The sequence below is a fragment of the Fundulus heteroclitus genome, unplaced genomic scaffold (assembly GCF_011125445.2).
Source record: "Fundulus heteroclitus isolate FHET01 unplaced genomic scaffold, MU-UCD_Fhet_4.1 scaffold_54, whole genome shotgun sequence".
NCBI classification, from domain to species: Eukaryota; Metazoa; Chordata; class Actinopteri; order Cyprinodontiformes; family Fundulidae; genus Fundulus; species Fundulus heteroclitus.
In genome coordinates, this window is record NW_023396967.1 from 1111050 (window position 1) to 1135040 (window position 23991).

A 23991-nucleotide genomic window follows, 5' to 3' on the forward strand; every position below is an offset into this window, starting at 1 on the left:
GAGCTGGAGAATGTCACTGGGGAGAGGGACCGTTTGGTTCCCCTCTTGAATTTATTACCCTTGGTTGGACGGAATACAGTTCGTTGTACGCACAAGCAGTTCTAGTAACATAAAAAAAATAAAACAATCACTTTCGGTTAATAAAATTAACCAGCATGTAATTTCACGGAACGAAAGCAGTAGAAAATTTAATTCAATTTTACAACTTAATCATACAGTAAATGGTGAGTTTCATTGTCAAGCTTCATGATTAATCCAGCATTTTATCGAAGAAGAAAAAAAAAAAAAGCACATTCACACAAACTGTATGCACACATTCTAGCTACAATCACACATATAAGCTTCAACAAAAACAATAGCTTCATTTCTTTTCATAAAACGATCTGTACATAGTATCTTCGTCTAATGGAAGTTTTACACTGAGCCGGGGGAACTAAACTGATTCACAGCAGAAAAACAGAAACATTTACAGTACAGTTCACAGGTAAACAACCGCTGTTGGGCCTATTTAGACTTCCTTCGTTTGGCCTGGGTCGGGCTCGCTGCCGTTTCTGCAAAAGCAAACATGTCGGTTAGAGAAAACGTCGATGTAGCGTTTGTGCTAAGTTATTGATAATGACTTTGAATGCCGCTTCAGTGATTATTGTACCTTTAACTGCAGCACTTGTTCCAGGCCTGGCTGATCTCTTCCTGATGCCACTGTCTACTGCTGGCTCCTCCTCCACCTCCTTCTCAGCCCTGGAGCTCCGTCTGCTTGGCCCCTTGGGCTTCTCCACAGCAGCTCTGGAAACCACGAAGACAAACAAGGAAAGAAAATCTGTTACTAACCAGCAACTATGGCTGCGTTACTCAACATTGGAAAACCAAAAGAGGACTCTGCTGTTTTTCCTCCTCTACCACAGATACTGTCCATCTCCATCCCAACAGCATCCACGTCTACGTCGACATGATCACTGCTCGTGTCTTTGCAGCACGACCATGTCAAAATACATACCTTGGGACTATGTTGATGGGCGTCTTTCTTTTCTTTGCCCATCTGTGATAGAAGTGGAAAAACAGCGGTAAACTATCAACTGTGCTGAACAAACAGTTTTACCACCTCACCATATCATGACAATCCCGATGTGGAGATACGGCCATGTTGTAACGATCAGCCTTTGATTCAACGTGCTTTAGATATACGATCAGCTCGTAAATCATACAAGGCCTTTGCTCATCACGTACCCCAATGAGAAACCAAAAAAAAAAAAAACTCCAAAATGTTTCAATGGAGATAGGAATCCTGAAGATTGCTTTTGCTTTTCGTAGGATTATTGCCAAAGGGAGATCCTAGAATCCCCAGGACCTAAAACAAGCAGAGAGGGCAGCAGCAATAATGGAGGAACCTTACCCTTGCTCAGAACCTGTTGAGATGTCCTCACCTAATAGAAACAAGAGCAAATAGTTACCAGGGATCTAATCATACAAGTTTCAAAAATTTTAATGCCTCTTTTTTTTCCCCCTCTGAAAGATAAAATTAAAGAACAGTTACCAGTCTTCTCAGTCGAGGCAGGTTCCTGTGAAGCTTCTGCTTGAAGGGGTGCTGGAATACGAGGAGAAAAGAGTGAAACTAGCAGTAGTGGAAGACATCGACATCATTTTAAAAGTCGCAAGAAGCAGCCTCATGTGTGAAAGTGCCGTTTGGACGACTAGATTTTCAATACTAAAACCAGCACTTCCAAAAATATTTTTCACACATCGTGTACATATAGTTGCGGACGAAGTATTTGGCAACCCTAAAAATCTGTGTAGCATTCTGAATTTATAACAAAAGCATTAAAACATTTGTAAATAAATCCTGCCATTAAATTCAATATATTGGAGGAAAAGAAATGAAATGTTAAAAAATTATTACAAAATCACCTGTAGCATAATTGTAAGTTGAATCTGTTTTCAAAATCTATATCATAAATTGATCCGATTTTTTTTAGAAACTTCATATTTACATCCTAATTAATAATCCTTGATGCCGATAAATCTTTTAGTCTTACGATCTCAAATCGAAATGTGTGAAGTTTGCCGAACTCTTCTAGGTTGTTCGGGCAGATGAGGCCAAGACTTTGTAAAATAAAGCATGAAGATGTGGAAAATTATCGTGGAGGTCCTGTGAGGCCTTGGGCCGGTTCCTTTTCCAAATGAAGACTTTTTACAGTTATGACCTTTTTACAATACCAGGGACATTTAAAATAAATATCTGGCAGACTTTACGAGTAAACCTAAAGCTAGTTGTCATTTGGTCCTTTCAGCGATATGATGCAGAAAAGAGGCACGCTTAAGAAAAAAAACAAACTATGTAGAGTTTAGAGATCCCACAAAGAAGAACAGTCAAAGATCTTCTTCTCTGTGATCGCTTCAAAACTTGGCAAATATTAACTGAGCAGACCAAGTACTGTCCCGGGAGCAAAGATAGGTTGTACAAAGATGGCAGGGGCAGTAACAATTGTGCTACGGAGATTTTGTAAAAATAAATAAATAAAAATCTTAAAGATGTTTTCCCCACTGAATAAATGTACTTAAATTACCTTAGGATTCATTAGAAACTGTGTATATTGGGAGATAACGTTGCTGCAACATGTTTTATTTTGTTTCGTCTTTTAATACATCTAGAACAGGGGTGCCAACTGTGAATGTACATAAGACATCCTCTGCCTCATTTCTATTTTGTATTTTTATTCTTCTTATCTACTTCTGTTTTTTTTTTATCCACTGTATAAACGAGGACACACTGTATATAACCGATGCACCCTGTCCTACTTTGGCACCTTCTTCTGATTATTGATTGTGGGGCTGTGACAGTGGCGCAGTGGGTAACACTGTTGCTTTGCAGCAAGAAGGTTCAGGGTTCAAATCCAACCCTGGGTCTTTCTGCATGGAGTTTGCATGTTCTCCCTGTGCATGCGTGGGTTCTCTCTGGGTACTCCGGCTTCCTCCCACAGTCCAAAAATATTAATATTATATTAATTCCATCTCTATATTTATTCAGTAAAAACCCATGTCCTTATGGAACCATTATTTATCCTGCACTTGCACTTCTGGTTAGACCTAAACTGCATTTCGTTGCCTTGAACCTGTACCTGTGTAATGACAATAAAGTTGAATCTAATCTAATTACTGAGCCGATGTAACATGTGAATTTCTCCAATGTGAGATCAATAAAGCCTATCTTATCTTATCTTATCAATAAATGTGTCTGCATGTGCGCTTTCCCCTTGCTAAGCACGTACCTGGGTTGGTCTGGGTGGATTCAGCAGGTGCCGTTGCTGGCAGTAAGGAAGGCTCCGCAGCGGGGGAATTGGACTGGCTAGCTGGGACTCCGCTGCCAATACCAGGCGGAGAGGAGGAGGCGGCGGCGTGGGAAGCCTCACCGGGTCCGCTTGCAGCAACAATTGGAAGAACAGATGTTACAGGAGATTGTATGGGAGTGACTGTAGAGAGCAAAGTGCTGGAAGAAACCCCAGCGCCAACTACAGTCACAACAGGAGCTTGAGAATTTACAGGCGGTGGTTGATTTGGGACTGAAGCTGGCGGAGAAGCCTGACCAACACTCTGGGTGGGAACCGCAGCTTGGCAAGGGATTTGAGAAGAAACTACAGATGGATTGCTAGTCGAACCAATAAGCTGTAGTATGAGGAGCCTGTCCGTCAGTCTGATTAGCAGGAGGAAAGAAGACCGGCTGTGGGACACCCCCTGCATGCCCCTGGAGAGGCCTTTCTACAGTACTTGGCTGGGAGTCGCCTTTGACAGAGCTGGATACGGTGGCTGATGTTGGCATTGTTTTCATTTGGGAAGTAGGCGACGGAGGCACGGGACTCTTACGAACGGGGTTAACAGCCATGGGACTGGAGCAAGGAGGCGGAGAAGCCAGAGGCAGCTGAAAGGAAGTTGATACAGAAGGACCCGGGTGGGGAGAAGGCTGATGGGCCGAGAGAGCAGATTTCTGAGAGGAACTCGCCTCACTGGGAGTTTCTGTTTTCATACCTCCTTGGTTAAATTGCTGAGGAGCTAAGAGAGTACTAACTGGCCCGGATGAGGACATACTAGTGGCTATGTGGACCTGTCCGAGAGCACTCCTGTTGGACTGAGAGCTTGTCATGATAGCCCCTGTGGTCTGTGAGGAACTTGGGGCATGAGAGAGATGGATGTTTCCAGCCGAGACTTGCAGGGACCCCACCATGGTTACCGACTGTGATACAACTGTGGAATTGGGGGCCATGGAGGACGCCGGGACCTGAAAAATCGGGTTAATAAATACAGGAGTAGTGGTGATAAACTGTGCAGGTCGAGGGCCAGAGCTCTGATGCCGGATGTCCTGAGGCCTTATATTCTTATTGGGGACGGCAACCATGGTGGATACCATAGATGTAGGCACCTGTGAGGTGGGGGCAGATGTGATGGGTGTTGATGTCACAAACACCGTTATCTGGTTGGGGGAAATGTTGCTCGACGACGTGGGGATCTGTATGACTGACTGAACACTCGTCACAGGTTTCGGACTGGGGCTTTGTTTAACAGCCGAGTTGGCGGGGTTTACTGCAGAACCGGCACTAACCGTCGAGGCAGAAGTGTTCTGACCAGAAGTAGGTGTACTGGTGCCAAGACCCGGACCGGCACTGGTGTTAATGCACACTGAGCTGGAATGAGTGGCTGCTGGATTTACGTTTGGGTTTAAAAGGCTGGGTAATGGGTTTTGTTTAAGACTAAGGGTACTACTGGAGTTTACAGCGGTGGCAGGGTGCGAGCTTGGAACTGAAGTAAGTGGCAAGGCAGAACCACTGGTGGGATTAGGAGCAGATTTAGACACAGCCAGAGCGTTATTCGCAGCAGCAGCAGCCACCAGTAACGACGGATGTCGACTTATCTCCATTCTGAGAACTGCTGGATTGAGGCCTGTCTGGATCCAAAGCAGACTTGTGGTTGTCGTTCCCTGGTTGTGTGGGTCGAAGCGACACGTTCGGAGTATTTGAGTTATCCAGTAACTGGTTGAGGGATGTCGGAGCTCCTCTAAGAGCAGACGAGCTCTCTGGGGTCTGTCCGGTTGCTGGGTGTGTCGGGGGTCTGTCAACTGCGTTGGTCTGCATTTCGACCTCCGGTTTGGGTACCTGATGCACCGGCATACGAGGACTCGCCATTCTGGACGATGATAAATCCCTGAATTGCTGTGTCTGGGCTTGCTGTTGTGGCATCTGTCGCTGCTCTTGTGGCATTAATCCTTGACTTTCCCTAAATCCATCAACAGGGTTTCCATGAATACCATGGTGGGTCTGGCTCTGCTGCATCTCTATGCCTCCACCGACTTGTGAAGGCATAGATGCTGGACTTTGAGGTACCGAGGACGGGCTTAGCATCATGGTTTGTCCCTGAGGATTTACCATCTGCTGCTGGTGAGGAGGGCAGTTCATGGTGTTTTTTGACGCCTTTTGCCTTCCTGGACTTGGAGTGGCAGACTTTCGGCTGGAGGCCGGACTTGACCTACGACTGTTGCTGGGGCTCGCCCTCTTATTCTGACCCCCGGCCTGTTTGTCTTGCTTAGCGCCTAACACCCCTACGCCAGCCCCAGCGGACTGTTGATTGTTGGAGTTGTTTCCTCCTAGATTGCCGTTGTTGTTGTTGCCTGGTAGAGTTAGGCTAGGGGGAGCCTGGCCAATGGCTTTCAGAGTTGTTGGGTTCAGACCCTGCTGGTCAAACCCCCTGTTAAGGTTTGGCTGTCGTGGAGGAAGAGGAATGTTAATTTTGGGAGGAAACAACCCTGCAATGGAGGCATTTAGTCTTTCGGGCGAAAGGTTGATTTCTGAGGGCTCGGTGCTGGGTGGTCGATTGGTTGGAGTCAGGGGGTGGTGGTACGGCCGGGGGCTCGCTCTGTTTGGGGTTTTGGGCCTTGAGCTCTGTGAGGACGTAGGGACACTGGGGAAATGAAGGCCAGGCATGTGGCCTCCTTGTTGGGGTTGAGTGGTTAACTGCTGCTGAGGACTGGCACCGGTATGCTGCGGCATCTGTGTTTGACCAGGACCCTGCTTCATCATTTGAGGGTTGGAACTCTGGGTGGTTATGATCTGCTGGGCCCCATTTCCAGATTGACCTCCGATTTCAGGGCCACTAGGCCTGTCTTGCTTTGTGTGGGGACCAGTAGAGACCTCCTCAGACCCACTGCCCTGGGGTCCCTGCCCTACATCTGGATGGGACATTCTCCGCGCAGCACCTGAAAGCTGGAAAAGGTTAAGAAAATAAAAAAGAAATTAAATCTGAACCTTAATCAAAAGATAAAATATATGCACAAGTCCTCTTTTAATCAGATATACACATTCATATTAAGCTCTTACTTGTGGGTTCACCATTAGGGGAATTCCCCTGGCTTTGTCAGGGGATGGTGGGACACCCCCATGGCCTTGAAGGTTGATCATTACAGGCATGTTGCCCTGCTGCGACACAGGATGCCGCTGCACCTCGGTTGGATTGCCTACACTTCGAGGAGGGAGTTGCCCTCCAGGGGGAATAGGCATGCGATTCTTGGATTGCTCCTGTTGCATCTTTAGCATCATCATCATTTGTTGCTGGAATGTAAAATAGGTAAAAACTTTAGGAATGGGACAAAGCTCCTGATGCTGACAAAAACAATGTCATGAATGCACACAATACTTGTACCTGCTGCTGTAGGCTGGGCTGCTGCAACTGCTGCTGTTGTGATTGTTGTTGTTGTTGTTGCTGCTGTTGTTGTTGCTGTTGTTGTTGTTGTTGTTGTTGTTGTTGTTGTTGCTGCTGCAGCTGATGAGGATGCATCTGTGGTTGGCTTTGACCTGGAGCTTGTGACCCCGGCATCCCTTGCTGCACTTGAGCATTCTGAAGATTTTGCATTTGCATAATCTGCTGCTGCTGTTGTTGTTGCATTTGTAACTGTTGTTGTTGCTGTTGCATTTGCTGCTGCTGCATTTGATGTTGTCTCTGCTGCTGCATTTGCTGTTGCTGTATATGCTGCTGTTGCATTTGTTGCATCTGATGATGTTGCTGTTGTTGTTGCTGCTGCTGTTGTTGTTGTTGTTGTTGTTGCTGCTGTTGTTGCTGTTGCTGCTGCTGTTGTTGTTGTTGTATATATTGCATGGGCACCTGTTGCAGCACTCTCTGTTCTCCTGTCTGACCTGGAAAACCTATTAAAAAATTAAAGGGTGGTCATATTTATATATTAATAACAAAGAATACAATCCCCTCAATTAAAAGAGCGTGTAGCTGTCATCATTTATAATTTAAAAATTGTGCTGAACATTTACCTGCAGGTCTATTAGGGAAATCTGGGAGTTTCTGGCCTGAGCTTTCCAAACCCAAACCTTGCTCTCCGGTAAGATTTGGCAATTCAGGATCGTCCATGCCAACACTCCCATCGAGACCCCTATGAGGAGAAACACAAAATTGAGCCAGAAGACAAAGTGACCAGTTTAAACATTCAACACAACTGTAACAGAACCACACACAAATTCCAGTCATTACCCAAGTCCCTCTACTTGCTGCTGTCCATCGCTCTCTTTGGGCTTCTTCTTTCGGGGTGGCTTCTTCTTTTTGGGTTTAGCTGGATTATCCCCACCGGCGCCCTGTTTTCCTCCTGGTCCAAACTGGCTTGCCGAGATATCGCTCTGCAGCAGATTGACCAGCAGCGGGCTGGTCAGTGTGACGTCTTTGCTCACGGGAAAGCCGGCTTGCTGTCCACACGGTCCTCCAACTGGCATCTGACCAGGGAACTGTGGGTTGAAGTTCATGCCATGACCTTGAAAGTGACCATTCCCCAACTGCATATGCTGGGGGGCTCCCATCATGCCTTGCTGCTGCTGGGCTTGCATATCGGGGACCATCTGCTGCACACCTAAGTCCCCTGTTCCACTATTTGGATCTCCAATGACATGCTGATGTTGCTGGGCTGCCTGTTGTTGTTGCTGCTGCTGCTGCAACATAGCCTGTTGTTGTTTTTGTTGATGAAGCTGTTGTTGCAACTGTTGCTGCTGGTGTTGAATGAGATGATGACCAGCAGGGAGTCTCATCTGTGGCCCATGCATTCCCATACTCTGATTAGGATTGCCAGCTATCGGGACCTGCTGGGGCTGTTGTTGGTTCATCTGTTGGTGCTGCTGCTGCTGCTGCTGAAGCTGTTGTTGCAGCTGATGCTGCTGCAACTGCTGTTGCTGCTGAAGTTGAGCCATTTGCTGCTGCTGCTGCGGAGTCATCTGCTGTGGGCCGACCTGGCCCTGGAACTGAGGCATGTTGCCGGGAACATTGGGCGAAGGGCCCCGCATCATCTGGCCAGGCATAACCCCAGGTGGAATCTTCCCCCCGAACGCCTGTTTGTTTCCTTGCATCTGGTTAGCAACCATCTGCTCCATCATGGAGTTTTGTTGCTGCTGCTGCTGCTGCAGGAGCATGGCCTGATGCCCTTGGCCTCCAACCATCTGACCCTGCCCATGCATCACCCCCTGGCCTTGCTGTGGCATCATTTGCTTAGGTGGGGTCATCCCTCCTCTCTGCCCTTGACCAATGGTCCTTGAAAGGACAGTCTGACCTCCACCCTGGCCTTGAACCATCTGGCTGGGGGAGGAGGACACAGGCTGGGCCTGATGCTGGAGGCCCATCATTTGGGTCTGGAGGCCAGGCTGCTGCTGGCCCATACCAGCACCGGCCGTGGAACCGGGGGGTGGGCCTGCCATACTACTTTGACCAGCCATTATATTGGGCTGAATGTGGGGTGGTCCCTGCATCGAGTTTGGAGTGGATGCTGCTGGCTGGGCTCCTGATTAAAAACCAAAAAAAAAAAAAAAAAAAAGAAGAAGATTTAAGACAACACTTTAATGTCTTTTTAAAACATATTTGGCTTTGCCGTCTCAAATTAGGCAAACTAAAATTCAATGCAAATTCCAGCTAAAGCGAAAAAAGGTTCTTATTACATACTCTGGCATTTAGGAAAAAGATAATTTTGATAACCTTAATTGACCTAAAACATGAATATTTAGTTAATTTTATGATGGAAAATGAGAAGAAAATGAAATGGTTGTATGTAAATATCTAGTCTGGACTGCATATTCTTTTTAAATGTTGGTAATTTTCTTCTTGCTCAACCACAAAAGTATTGAAGAAACTGCATATCCTTAGAAAAATCATGTTAAAATATAGTCCACATTAGAACAATATGATGCTTTTCCCCTAATCATACTGCCAAGCTTCTGTGATTTGTCTTTTTTTTTTAAATGATTATTCCTTTAACGTATTTTACCTGTGTGAGTTATGCCTTGGTTGTTCTGCAGCTGCTGAGTTGCTCCGGGGGTTCCTGGAGTGCCGGCACTCACCTGACCCTGAACAAAGTTCAGGTTTGGGAAGCCCATAGGACGCTTTCCCATGCCTGCAACCAATGTTATTCAAGAAATCAGATTATATATCATTACTTTAAAGCAAATGTTTTATGAAGACAAAACTGCAACACGGTTTAACATGCAAAAAACAGAAAAAAGAAATGGCTACCCGGGTGAACTTGGGCTCCAGGCTGCCCATGTTGGGGCATTCCCATGAATCCTTGCTGCATGTTACCCTGTTGGCCGAGAGCTGCTCTGCCTGGTGAGCCGACACCCTGGGGGAAGCCCTGAGGAGTTGTAGGCCTCGGACCGATCATAGGAGGTGTCCCCGGAGAACCTTGCTGAAAAGGAGACGAAGATGATCCAGGAGACTTGGCAGTGATGTTGCTCTGTGGTCCGGACGTTGACGGTAAGGGTAGCGGGGGTCTGGGCGGTCCGCTGACACCACCGGGACCAGCCTGTTGGCCTTTAGGTTGCGGCGCAGCAAACTGACCCATTCCCCCCGCCTGCTGCTGCTGTAACTGTCCTTGCCCCATTGCATTAAATAACTGGCCAGCCTGCTGGCTGCCAAATGGATACGGGGGCGGAGGGTGATTGGGGGTCTGAACTGTAGCTATGGACGGTGGCCGTTGAACCATCTGGTTTTGAGGGGGAAGTTTTCTCCAGGCAGGACCTCCTTGGGCTGCTGGTGGCTGCAGTACGCCAGAGGGCAGCTGATTCCAGCCAGGAGGCGCGCCCATTTGGCCCGGAGGGTTGAACGGAGGCCGCGGTCCGAGCTGAGCTTGCTGCTGGGCCTGCTGCTGTTGGTGATGATGTTGCAGGGCAGCGGTGTTGAGCGGCCTCCCCGCCTGCAGAGCCTGCATGTGATGTGCAGCCTGAGCAGACATGGGGCCTGAACCATGTGGAGCACCCTGTTGGTGCTGAAGTTGTTGCTGCTGCTGCTGCTGCTGCTGCTGAACTGACATGACCGGCATCATTGGATCCATCACATCTGTGACAATGGAGGATAGCGAGTTTTCACTACTGTCATGTAATGTATTGAAATTTCCATCATCAAGCATTAGATGAACCAAAATAAAGACCTAAACCTGTTTGTAAAGGTGGTCTCTGTGCACGAGCGTGTAACTGTCCACTGCTGCCTGGTAACATGGGCTGAACCGGCATGCCTGGCCCACGTGGACCCATTGACGGGTTGGGCATCCTTACCCCTCCTTGAAGACATAAATGGTCATTATGTCAGTAAATGCAGTACCTGGCAAAACTATTCAACCCCTCTTGAATTTTTTTCACATCTTGTTTTGTTGCAACCATGTTCTTCGGTGTATTTTCTTGGGGCTTTATGTGAGGCTCACATAAACGTAAGCATAACTGGGAAGCTGAAGAAAAGGGATACATAGTTTTATATTTATTTTACAAATACAAAGCTGAAAAGTGTGGGATGCATACGCATTTATCCTTCCTGGGTCTATACGTCCTAGAACTCCCTTTCACAACCGTTACACCTGCTGTCCTTTTCGCCCCATCCCACTTTGTAAAACAGCCCAAATGTAGTAAAATTGGATGAAGCCCAAAGAGCAATTTTCAGGGGTGGTGATGGATTTTTAAATTGTATTTGTCTGAATCCTGACATCGAAAGCCTCTCACCCAAAAATGTTTGCTCTAATTCACCCTGTTGTAACTTTGGTAAAATGCTTGGGTTAGCTGTGCTGCAGGAAGTCAATTCAGCCTACCCTGATACAAAGTCTTTTTTTATCCTCTATAATTTTTTTCCCTAGCATTGCTCTCCATTCATCTTGCCATCCGTTCTGAGAAGCTTCCCTGTCCCTGCTGGAAACAAGCCTCCCACAGCATGAAGCACCACGTATCACAGTGGGGCTCGTCTGTTAATGCCCTCCTTCCCAAGCACGTCATGGTAAGTTTGCCGTTCTACCCTTCTTTCTCCACTCTCGAAAGATGGATTGAAAGATGCAACATGAGATGTACAAAGCAAAGGATCATGTTTTTCAAGTGTGATTTAAACTCCCTCACATCTTTAGCCTTCACCTGTCTTGTGTTTACATTGGTCTTCGTGTGGCTCTTTGTTTACCGAAAAAACTGAGTCCTTCATAAAACAGCTGTATTTCTAAGATTAAATTACATACAATTGGACTCTGTTAGCTAATTAAGTGGATTCAGAAGGCAATCGGCTACACTGGATTTCATTTAGGAGTATCAACGTACAGGCAGCTGTAAACAGTCATATTAAAAAGAATGATATGTTCTTGTGAGACTTGCTTTTCAGAATTAAAGTACTTTAATAATAACTTAAGCAGGTATTGAACATACCTTTCATAAAGCCTACATTTTTGTGTTAAAAATTGTTTTATTAGGGGGCGTGCGGCCATGTAGGAGGCCTTGGTCCTCGACGCGGCTGGCTTGGGTTCAGGTGGTCCTTCGCAACATGTCTTTCCCTCCCTCTCAGCCTACTTTCAATAAAATAGCCACTAGTGCCACAAAAAATAATATATAGTTAAAAAATGTTTAATATTTTTATTGGTCTAATGTAATATTCAAGTCTTAAATGTTGTGTTTTAATAAAAGTGAAAAATCATCCTCATTAACAGAAAAAGAAGGCTTGAAAACTCCAGGATGTGTGTAATTAATCTATATAGTGTGTTTCACTTAGTGAATCAAGTTACTGAAATTAATCAACTCTTCAATAATGATCCAATTTATTGAACGGTTCTGTAAATGCAAGCCACACTTTTCAGATTTTTAGTTTTTAAAACGTTTAGAAAGTCATGCCTATTTTTCTGTCCCACTTCAATCATGCACTACTCTGATGTCACATAAACCTCAAATAAATTACATTGAGGTTGTTGGTTGTATTGTTGCCAAATGTAACTAAGATCAAGTTTATGAAGACTTAAAGCACTTGGAACACAATGTAATACTTACCAAGTAAACAAACAGAATAAGAGTTAAAAATAATAAAAAGCATCTTTAAAGAACATCCAATAAAACTGTACCGTAAGATTCAAAATTGACCTTTGTTACCGTATTCAGAACCATCCCACATGTCTTCTGTAACATTTAGTTTCTCACTCAATGGATCATCTGTAGTTGTATTTCGAGACAAATTAAGCAAACCAATACCTGGACCAGGCTGACCTGGAAAGCCACCATCCATTCTCATCTGACCAGGAGCACCGATTGGTCCGTTCACTCTGACTTCTTGTCCTCGGTTTGGTCCAACAGCCACATTGATTGCTCCCTCGCCTGAACATTAAACACGACAGACGGCAGGTAAATATGGATTTGTACGTCCATTAAGCGTCCAAAGGGACACATTTCTGGGTTGTGCTTCTGATACCTTCTATTTGCACAGAGAGGATGCCCAGGTCTCTGAGCTGCTGCTGGTTGTTCTGGGCCAGCAGCCGGAGACGCTCGGCGGCATCTCGGGGAATGTTGAAGGTAACGCGGACACTGTTCCATGGCTCTACACGCCGTGGCTGCAGCTTTTCAGAGCCTTGAAGAAAAGGGTTTGACGTGTATACATAAACTACTGCAACTGGATATAGTTCTTACAGATATAATATTGTTTTATATATCTGATAGAGAAAGGCAAAAGTAAGAAAGATAAAAAATGGCTAGAAAATATAAATGTTTACAAAAACAGATTATGTGACTTTACTAGGGCTGAACGATTTTGGAAAATAATCTAATTGCGATTTTTTTATCTTAATATTGCGAATTAATGCGATTTTTTACCCCCAGTTTAATTTATCATGTCTTTTTAAACATATACAAACAACAAATCAATGTGTTTCCTTGCCGTGCGGATTAGTTGCTAAAAGACCCACAGCATCTCAACTCGGAGCAGAAATGATTGTATTCTGCCTACGATATATTTCAACCAAAATTGCAATTTTTACTTTTTTCTGCATTAACCACAAGCAACAAAAATGGCCTCTAGATAAAGATGTTTGTAAACAAGGGCTATTTAAAACAAGAACGTTAATGTTTCTATTATTCAGAATATTGTTCAAGAGAACAGCTTTTAGTTGATTTGGGCATCAACTCTTGTTGAACATAAAGTGCAACCAACAAGCAAGTCTATGTATTAAACTGATTGACCACTACTTAATGCTTTGTATGATTATATAAACTCTAAAACAAGTAATAAAATTAGAATATCTCACTGCTGCAGCTCTCTTCTTTCCATGTGGAGGCAAACCCACTTTAAACATATTGCTGACACCTAAAGGACACGTCTGATTCACTAATTGTTAAATAGCCAAAAATTGCAGACCTCTGCGATTTGGAAATTGCGTTTTTTTTAAATCGCGATTATATTGAAAATGCGATTAATTGTTCAGCCCTAGACTTTACAATGTTCACAAGGCTCAAAAATCATGTGCCACCCCGCCTCAAATTGTTTTGAAATAGAATCCAATTCACTTCGTATTTTGAAATAAAATTTCAGACAATGAAAGTCGACTAGTTGGAGGACAACATAAAATGAACTGGCGGAAAACAAAACTGTCTTTCTCCTTATTCAATGAACCCTCCAGACATGACGGTTTTATAATAAACAGAAGAAAATGTTTGATTTTAGGGCTGGACGGAAAAAAAAAGAAAAGAAAAAAAAAACACATTGATAAAATAGAAATCACAAAACTTATATTTTAAGTGCAGCCCTGAGCATTTTATGCTGTTGCTTTGCGACCTAGTTTTAGATACAGTACTCACAATCACTAAATTCAAACTCAACCCTTTATTAAGCCAACTTTTTACCAAAACTTCAAATTTTTAAAAAGAACATGTGCTCTCTGAACCCTTTGAAGGGGGCGGAGCGTTTCTTGGGTCTGTCTTTGTGATTGGTTGGCAGGATGTAATGACTGTAATATTAACCTACATGGCTGGAATGCATTAGCCTCGTGAGACCATCCTGATCTCGCGAGCTTTCAAGGTTTCACTCGCAGATCAGTCTGGATACTCTCCGTTGAAGAAAATTTGGAGCCGTTCACCAAACGAACGTCCAATCAGCGTTGGCTTTGAGGCGGGTTGAGGTGTGACGCAACGGGAAGCGCGTCAGTTCAGTCTAAACAACATGGCGGCTTCAGCCGATGAAACTAGCGTTAGCGTGGCTATCGAGCAAGTTTTATCGGAATTACAGAGTATTTCTTTGCTGAGCTAACGAGCCTTTACCTGCTGCAGCAAGAGTAGCTTGGCTTGTGGTTGTGTTTTCGTCGTCGCTCTGTTACGAGCGACGACGAATCTGATTGGTTCATTTGGCCCGTCTATCACCAACATAGGCCAATCAGCTAACCAGTATTTTCGCCCCTTCCCAAAATTACTTCAACGGAAGGTTTCCAGATGGATATGCGGAGCAAATCTATCTGGCGGAGTCAGGTAAGGAATGCATAAGGATGGAAAACTTTTATTCTATTGAACTTTTTACTGACCCTTTTTTCTATCACCGATATACGTATATCGATTGATATATATCGTTATCGAATTATCGTCCAGCCCTATTTGATTCTTCAGTAATATATGTGCTAAGGGAAGAAAAACTAACCCATATTAAGCACGTTGGGTATCCCGTTGAGAACCGAGTCAAGTTTTTGAGCGAAATCCTCGTCAGTCATGTTCCCTTGAAAGGCAACAAACACTGTGGAGTCTTCATCCTTCACACCATCTTCCTTCTTAGCCTCATCTACTTCAGTCGAACCGTATATATGGCAACTATCAGCTTCTTCAACTGCGTCGTCCCCAACACCAGAGTCTCGGTCTGAATCGCTATCAGACTCCGGGTGCTCCGTCTTCTGGGACGTGTCAGGTGGGCTTTGTTGGTGAGCCATCCTCCCCCTGTCCTAGGAGTGGCGTTTCAATCGTTTTTATGCTGCAATCACATGTGAAAACGTCTCAGATTAGAAAATGTTAAAAAAATAAAATAAAAAGTCAGTGCTGCTGTCAGAGAGAAGAAACAAACGACAAAAACGTTAGCAAAGATATCAGTCAAAACCCTACGACAATCGATTGTAGACAAGATTCAAGCACGACAAAGTCAAACTTATTACATTATTCTTTCCTTAAAGGTTCTATATATCGTGCTTTTTTTTAAAGTCTTCCAAAGACAACTATAGGTGTAATAAATGTATGCTGCAATCTTGCCTCTGGAACTATGGAGTATTCATGTGTTGTGAAATATTAGTTGCTTTCTGGTGCCATTTCTTTCCAAACCCTGAATTAAGACGCTTGCCTTTACTGCAACGCCACCTCTCCCCGTGCGGGTGTCGCCCGTCAACCTGTGCCCCGGTCAGGGGGGGGGTATTGGGTTGCCAGTGGAGCTTTGCGTTGCGCGGAACTGCACAGCTCAAAGGGGGAGCTCAGGCCAGCAGTACCCCGTCATTGGGCTATCTGTGTCTGTCAACAGCATATGGGGCTTGACAGGGTGACATAACAACCGCACTGCATTGTGGGTTACCTGGGCATCTGGAAATGGGTTTCTGTTTGTTTACATCGCCTCCATCCACAATGCTCTTTGTTTTCTGTTCCTTTGTTGTTTTTTTAAGTTAAAAACAAGGTACAAACATGCTGTGTCGTTAACTGTCACACTCGTTCACACAATCACTTCGGGATAAAGAACGAAGGGTTGAGATTTATTAGTTTTTCAAAGTGGATTCCAAGCCAAGGAGCTTGAATCTCTGAACTAACACAGAGAGGACTGAATGGACCATGGATAGCAGCCGCGAGATGACCAAACCTCACTTTCAATGCCATATGTCGATATTGGTGTGTTAACGCCATTTTCTGGATCAATGTGTGCTTCTGTGTTTTATTTGTGTCTCTGCTCTGTCTTCTCTAACCCCCAGTCAGTCGATGCAGATGACCGTTCGTACTGAGCCTGGTTCTGCTGGAGGTTTTCCTCCCTGTTAAAAGGGGGTTTTCCTCTCCACTGTCGCTTCATGCATGCTCAGTATGAGGGATTGCTGCAAAGCCATCAACAATGCAGACAACTGTCAGATGTGGCTCTACGCTCTTTCAGGAGGAGTGAACGCTGCTTGTCAAGACTTGACGCCATCTGCTGAGTTTCCTTGAATAGGAAACATTTTGACCAATCTGTATGATTTGATTGAATTTGACTTTGTAACATGCCTTGAAATGACGTGTGTTGTGAATTGCCGCCATGTATAAAAATGTTATCGACACTGGAGTGGAGGAGAGCACTGTGAGGTGAAGGTGTGTTGTTTATGTACCTCTGAAATGACGAGTTTTTTTCTTTAAGACAAAACATTCGGAGATCCTGGACCCACCCTAAGTTGCTTTGTTCATGAGCTCTTAAAAAAGCTTCTGAATTCTTTTCCAGTATGAAAACTGACTCCACTGATGAGATAGAAAGCAAGCTCGGCTTCTGAGAATGGCGGTAGGCGGCAGCAGGTCACGTAACTCCTTTGTCCAGTTATCATACTCAAATGGATCGACCGCACCGACCCTAAAAGATTTATTTGAGAGAACAAACCTTCAGAACAGGGTCTAGGCTTGTCTCTGTACAGGCCATTGCCAATTTCTTTAGTAGGCTCTATTTTTCAGTCACTCTGCGTCTCTATCTCTTGCATTGCATCCGAATCAGCAATGTAAACAAAAGCCGTTGCCTGTGAAAATGATGACCGCATCCCAAAATGCATTGCAAAAATCACATGCCCATTCAAGCCCTGTGGAAGGAGTGGTTTCTCTCACTTTCTGTCCCTGGAGAGATTTGCTGGTGGAGCTTCAGATGACCCACATGCGTTGTGTTTACAGATCTGCTCTGCTTATACACAACCTCTGAAGGAAACAGGTTCCCTAGTAAACTATAACGGCAAAACATGCCGGTCAGAGATCCGCTGCAGATCACAACTCTAGCTATATCTGATTATAGGGCCCCTCAGCATTCACTGGGGTCCGCCTGTAGCAGTCTGACATGAGGTACACCATGTATTGTTAGATGTTCTCCACTAATTGTCCACACAACTATAATAAGAATGTCTTTCTCATGAAAGGAGGCATGTGTAGGCATGAGATTCTCACGGTATGATGACACTGAATAAACATACCAGTATTTCAGGGTTATAAAGGTATGACAAACATCGAAAACAAAATATACAACTGTTCCCTCAACTTTAAAACACAATAAAACACTTATGCAACTGTTGCTAAAACATTGATCATTACAGCTATAGTAACTATATCTGCTTTTGATCATTATTTGGATTTTGATACAAAGACCGAAACACAAATACAGAATAAACACTACCAAATGCTTATGGTTTTGAAATGATTTAGCAGGATATTATGTGTTTGCTTTTCCACTTTTTTATGAGCATAACAAGCTGACATTAGCTGGTTGATTAGTTGGGTTATATGTTCAGGTAGCCAGCCGGCAGGCAGGTTCTTGACAGACACAGCACTCGCAGCTTGGTACCCGAACCTTTAAAGCTGTGTTTCTGGAATCTGAGCAATGGGTGGTGCTACTTTAGTTTCCATATCATGACTGTCTATTCTCTTTAGCGACGGCAAAGTGTTGAAGCAGATATCGGTGTGTGCTGTACTGATGTTACAAAGGACCGTTTGAAATGCAATATTTATAGGCTGCTATTCCAGGTGTCTGGATATTCTTGGCATGCAACATGAAAATTCCTGCCTGCTGGATGGAGACTCACTACAGTAGAAAAACCAGACTGGCACAGCTGATAAGGCCCGAGCTTCCGAGAGTCACAGCAAGTTTTGTAAAGGATGTAATAAGATATGAGAAAGAAAAAAATGTAGATTTCATTTGATATGATCAGGTATTGTGTATTACTATTATTTGGTGAATTAAAAAAGCAATAAGTAACAATAATGGCACCTAGTGTTTGAAGTCGGAACAACAACCCCCCCGGAGAGTTTAGCGAAGGTTGCCAATTCAAAAGAGATGAGGACGTTGCTCAGCTTAATTCAAGATGACGAGTGAAGACTTTTCAGCCAAAGTTGTTACTGTTGAATAGACAGCGTGCCCACAAAGACGGGGACATCCAAAGATGGCCAACAGCCTTGTACTGACAGCCTATGCTATTTCCTCAACTGTCTGTTGCTACTGTGAAACGCTGCCAAATACACTTCCCACTAGGGTTGTCAAAAGCATCGATACTCCGAAAAGTACCAGTACCCAAACGTATCTGGATTAGAGGCCTGCAAGCCCTTCGGGACCCGACACAATATGCAAATTCGGGCCGGGTACGGGCCTTAAATTCAATGAATAGCACGGAGTCGAGTAGGGCTCGGGCTTGACACTGATAAAGTTGGTTTTATGTATTCATGAACTTTAGCACCGCAGGCCGGACGCTGGAAGTGAGGCGGACCTCGCTAAAGCCATCCACCGTGGACGCGATTCTTTTCCTGCACAGCGCAGCGAAATGAACAATCGATGGACTGTAAATAGGTTTGGCTGTGTTTTTTGATGGACCTGCAACTCAAAGAACGTGAGTGTTTGCTGTTATTTTGTTAGGCGGTTATAGACGGTTGTGTTGGAAGCGGTCTAGCCTACTTTGCACTTGTTGCATTTATTAGGTGAGCAATACATTTATTTGATTGTTAAATATTAAAATGATAATTTAATAAATATTAAATTCAAAGTGATTCAATTCCTTTATTTATTTACATGGTGCATTATAAGTTGGCTATGGACAAGGAGCTCATGTGTGCTGCTCATTTATCTACTCCCGTGGCGCATAGATTTACCGATGTCATATATCCTGGCTGTCCGTTACATGCTGCTTTTGCAACAATGACATCCTGGTACTTCAACATTGAGGTCTAATTAAATATATAAACACTTGTCTTTGCAAGGGTTAATCGTGTGTTAAAAGTATTATTTGTTTAATTGCTCGAGTCGGCTCTCTGAGAAACTATTATGCGACTGAAGTGTCGGGAAACAGTCATGTCTAAATAGCGGACCCTTTTAGTCGGGCTCGGGTTCGGGCTCATTAATAGCTTAATTTGTCGGGCAGGGCCAGGCCGGGCCTGATTGCGAGGGATCCGGGCCGGGCTTGAAATTTTTTGGCCCGTGCAGGCCTCTAATCTGGATACAATACCAACTTGCCATGGTATCGATGCTAAAGCACCAGTAGCAGTGAAGGTCGCGCAAACTCGACAGTCAAAGCGGCCGACAGCCATCACCGCGACCCAGCTTGGTGTTGTGCAGGCATGCCCATGTATCTGGGGCTACAAGCACGGCTGCAGGAAGGCCAGACCAGCCGATCTAAGGCTTTTGCCTTGAAAAAGGCAAAAGCCTTATTTGGAAATGTTTTTCATAAGAGGTGAGCGATGAAGGGAAACCCAAAGATCTCGACAAGACAGTGTGCAAACAGCGCTTTAAAGTGATGGAAACAAAGTTGAGCAGCTCAACAAACTTGGACAAACATCTCAAGGGCCGACACCGTGGCCTTCATGAAGGATTCCAACAGTTTAGTAAATTACTTCCTGCTGGTAACTGAACTTAATATGTTAAACGTATTACTGACGTTAGCGCGACCAGTGGTCCGCATTAATGTTGTGATGAGTGCACTTTTTGAACTCTTGTGTGCCTTAACACTTACGTGCACTTCTCAGTTTCAGCCTTTTTTTTAATCAGAGCTGAGAAAACAGCATTTCATTTGTGTGATGTTCATTTTAACTAGTTGTTGCAGGGTTTCCTGCAGCGCTATCTTGGCGAGGCTGCCGCCTTGCCAAACTCACGCTACCGCCTCGCCAACATTCCAAAAAAATAATAAAAATAAATAAATAAATTTAAAAAAAGTGACGTTAACACGCGTTTTTTTTGTTGTTGCTTTCGCGCGTGCGTGAATGGCAGGGAAAAAACACATACCCCGCTCCGTGAGTCGGTCCGCGCAAAACGTGTCTGCCCCCCCCCAACTCACCACCTCGCCTAAGCAGATTCCTGCGGGAAACACTGTGTTGTCTACCTGTATAGATTAAAACCTCAAAATATTGTTCTGATTAGGGTTTTGTTGCATGTTGTTACCTCTGACAACCAAAAATTTTGTAATTGTTGCTAATTATTTTCTTGCAGTTAGCATTACCTCAGAAAACCAGCTTTGTTTTCTCTGATACTGTGCAGGCAAACTGGCTGAGCAACAAGTGAGGAATGGGCAGCCTTAATTAAGCTATGTTCCAGACATCTCTTATAAATTTAATTCTAAAGTGGCTTCATCACGGACTTTGACTATAAAAAACATAAATTAACCTCTAAATAAAACAATAAACACCACCAGGACAAATATTGTCCTGATAGCGTTTACTTAGTCGTTTTTGAGCCTGCAAAGATTTTTTGCACCAGGCGCGATCAGCAAACATAAACATTGTTGTCCATCTGCCGGCAGTACCGCAGAACTACCAGAAAGCAAGATGCCAACAACTGACAGCTACTATAAGAGCCAGTAGAACGTCCTGCAATGCCTCGCAGTAACGTTACTGTGGCCAAAGCCCACCAAGATAAAACCTTATATTTTGCAATTTTTCACACTTCATTTTGAGCTTTTCCTACCTCCACTGGCTGTTGCTGACTGAAGGTGCGTTCACACCGAATGCGACTGTGGCGGCCTGATTTACATGTTATCCCTATGCACAGGTGCAACACAGGAGCGACGCGACGCAAAGCGATGCAACAGAGGCATTTCTAACGAAGCAACAAGGCGAGATATTTGGCGATTACAGCGAAGCCACAGCGACACGACACCTGCGAAGCGACAGTCGGAGTAGAAAAATCTGAACTTTTGTATCTTGTCATGTCGCAACAACCAATCAGGAACTGGATGTGGCTGTGATGTGGGGTGAAGGACTGCAGCGTAGACAAATTAGTTTTCAATCAACATGGAAGACACGCCGACAGTGGCCGGCCTGAGTTATACGACTCAACCTGTTATTTTTTACAGAGGTAAGTCAAAGTAAGGAGCAAGCCTGCAGAAGAGTGAGTGAGGAGACTGGAGTGGCAGTTAAGTGAAAATCGTGTTCGGGGTGAACGTACACTCACTCGGCTCCCTTGCTTCTCCTCGTTTACCAATTGCGTCCATGCACAATATCATACTTCCAATCACGTGGTGTAGTTACAATAAATTCATGCAAAAGTGGTTTGTTTACAAGCAAACAGAGCAAACACAAAGTGCAAAACACAGAAATAAGATACAATGAGCCAACAGGGTGCGACAATTTAATCGGAAAGCCTTTGTTTGCAACTGGAGTGAGCTACTAATGTAGGAATTGGTAAAGTCTATGTGACTAGGCCCTTTTAAAATCTATGGAATGGTTCAGAAGAAACTTTAAGTATTTAAGCCGTAGCATTGTCAAACCATGGTGCATCTCACCTAATATGTCTGACTTACCGTTCATGGTTATGGCTATGTTTAGATTTGGCTAAAGTCCCTTAAATGAGGGACTTTAGATTTGGCCAATGGATGATATATTAAAAAAATAAAATAAAAGGTAAGAAATTGACCCGATTTATCGGACAAGCAACATGCCGGCCAACATCTACACTGGAAGCGTTTCACATAAATAAACGCGCATTTTAACAAACTGTGCTGACATTCTAAAGTTGCAAATATGTGACTAATTCACTTTAGAAATTAGTTAACTCTGTCAGATGTATTGTTTTAAAAACATATATCGCTCTGTACACACGGTGTAAATAGGGAACTGCTCTTTGTTTTTGTGTTTTTACCGTTATGCCCCAAGCATGCCTGGGACAACGGCTGAAAAATGTCGTCTGTGGCTAATTTTGCACATTTAAAACGGATAAGTATGTTTTTAACGATGGAACAAAAGCAAAACCAAAAAACAAGAAATTGCGTTTTGAACGTGAAGCTGCACATAAACACACCTGTAGGTCACAATGATTTGACCGATGATGTTCGGTCCATCAAAGCAGATAGATCTCAAATTTTGAAGGAAGTTTGGATCGCTGTCAAGTGGTGTTTGATTTCAATCACCGTCAGTTCATATCACACGGCTTAAATTAATCACTTAAATCAGCTTGATAAATTGATGATGGGTGCAGCAGTAGTACGGGCCTTAACGACAACATAAGCTAACGAAATTCCCAACGAGCAAGCTCATATCCCGTTTCCTTTGTCTTTATGCATATTTATTCAAAAGCAGACAACGTTTACATCCGGCCTCTTTACTTTTTAATTGGCACAGATGGAAAATGATGAAAAATTAACGTCAAAAACGGTTCATCCTTGTTCATAGCTACTACGTAAACTAAAGCTAATTCCAGCTAGCAAATGTTAGCTGCGTTAGCCAGCTAACACAGAAGGTAACTCATCACAAATGCAGTAAGACCCTCGTCTTAGCTGACAAATTCTTACATTTTATGTTTCTACCTATTGCAATTTGTAAGAAAAAAGTAGCTTACCGCGCATAATCGACATAAGATGCGTTTAACCAGTCGAAATCTGCTTGCTAGGAAGGCTAACAAAACATGGTTCTGATTAGCAGGTTAAAAGAACGGCTTCCGGTGGTGCTTACCAAAATAAAAGCACGATTCAGGAAGAAGCTAAAGAATCACGTAAAGAAAATCTACACCTCGTTAATTTTAACCCCACTGTGCCCCTGGATATATGTGTTTTTCAGAATTTTATTGTTGCATGACCTCTTTTGCCAGACGGTGTACATTGGGGTGAATTCAAATGTCTCTCTTTAAATTAGAACAGCGTGTGCTTCCCTGCTGTTGTAGTCCCTCAAGATGTTTATTCATAAACATTAGCAAAGGAAAACATCCGAGGTTAAAAAAGTTTCATATAAAGCAGAAGTTAAACTTCATATATATATATATATATATATATATATATATATATATATATATATATATATATATATATATATATATATATATATAAACTGCTCTCTCACCCACCCCTGGGAGCTTGAAGGTTCTTCTTGGGATCTTGGGAGCTGTTCCTAAGACTGAGCTCTTTTGTACTGAGATGTCTGATGCCAACCCCAACTTCTCCAGAGTTGGGGTTACTGACCCGAGTCTTTCTAGTTCTTCCCTCTATATATATATATATATATATATATATATATATATATATATATATATATATATATACGCACACACACATACATACATGCATACATTTTCAAACAGGCCTATCCCTTGTGGGGTCACGAGGGGTGCTGATGCCTATCTCCAGCTGTCAATGGGCGAGAGGCGAGGTACACGGACAGGTTGCCATATATATATATATATATATATATATATATATATATATATATATATATATATATAAATTTTATACACACACACACATTCTCTCATTAAATATATATTTTCCCTCTGTGGTTTTAATTGAGTTTAGTGTGTGAAATTAATTTTTTATGTGTAAATAAAATGTAATTTGTTGTTTTCTTTTTGTGGACCTGAAGCTATATTTTGGCAGCACAATATGTCAATGAAGTGAAGAGAACTCCAAAACTCAACAAACGGTTTGTACTTAAAAAATTATCATCATGCTTTTTTTCCTCAAATTAGCAATCAGAAAGACACATACATCATTCAAAACATTTTAAATATTAGTCAGTTTTCTTTTTAAAAGATCACTTTTTACCCCGTTTATAGTTTCTACCTCAG

The 23991-nt window shown here is 43.5% G+C and overlaps 1 protein-coding gene across 1 annotated transcript; it reads right to left on the reverse strand.

Annotated features, from left to right (window-relative positions):
* Positions 1-15: 15 nt before the first annotated feature.
* ncoa6 (nuclear receptor coactivator 6) lies at positions 16-22890 on the reverse strand. Its single transcript, XM_036132792.1, is given in 19 exon segments — positions 16-551; positions 650-783; positions 995-1036; positions 1391-1421; positions 1532-1582; positions 3264-3651; positions 3653-4867; positions 4869-6242; positions 6357-6587; positions 6679-7178; positions 7299-7417; positions 7516-8803; positions 9284-9409; positions 9529-10350; positions 10448-10570; positions 12495-12617; positions 12712-12867; positions 14920-15243; positions 22774-22890. Coding segments are annotated over 18 exon segments (7053 nt in total). The 5' UTR covers positions 15203-15243; positions 22774-22890; the 3' UTR covers positions 16-504.
* Between the last annotated feature and the right edge of the window lie 1101 nt (positions 22891-23991).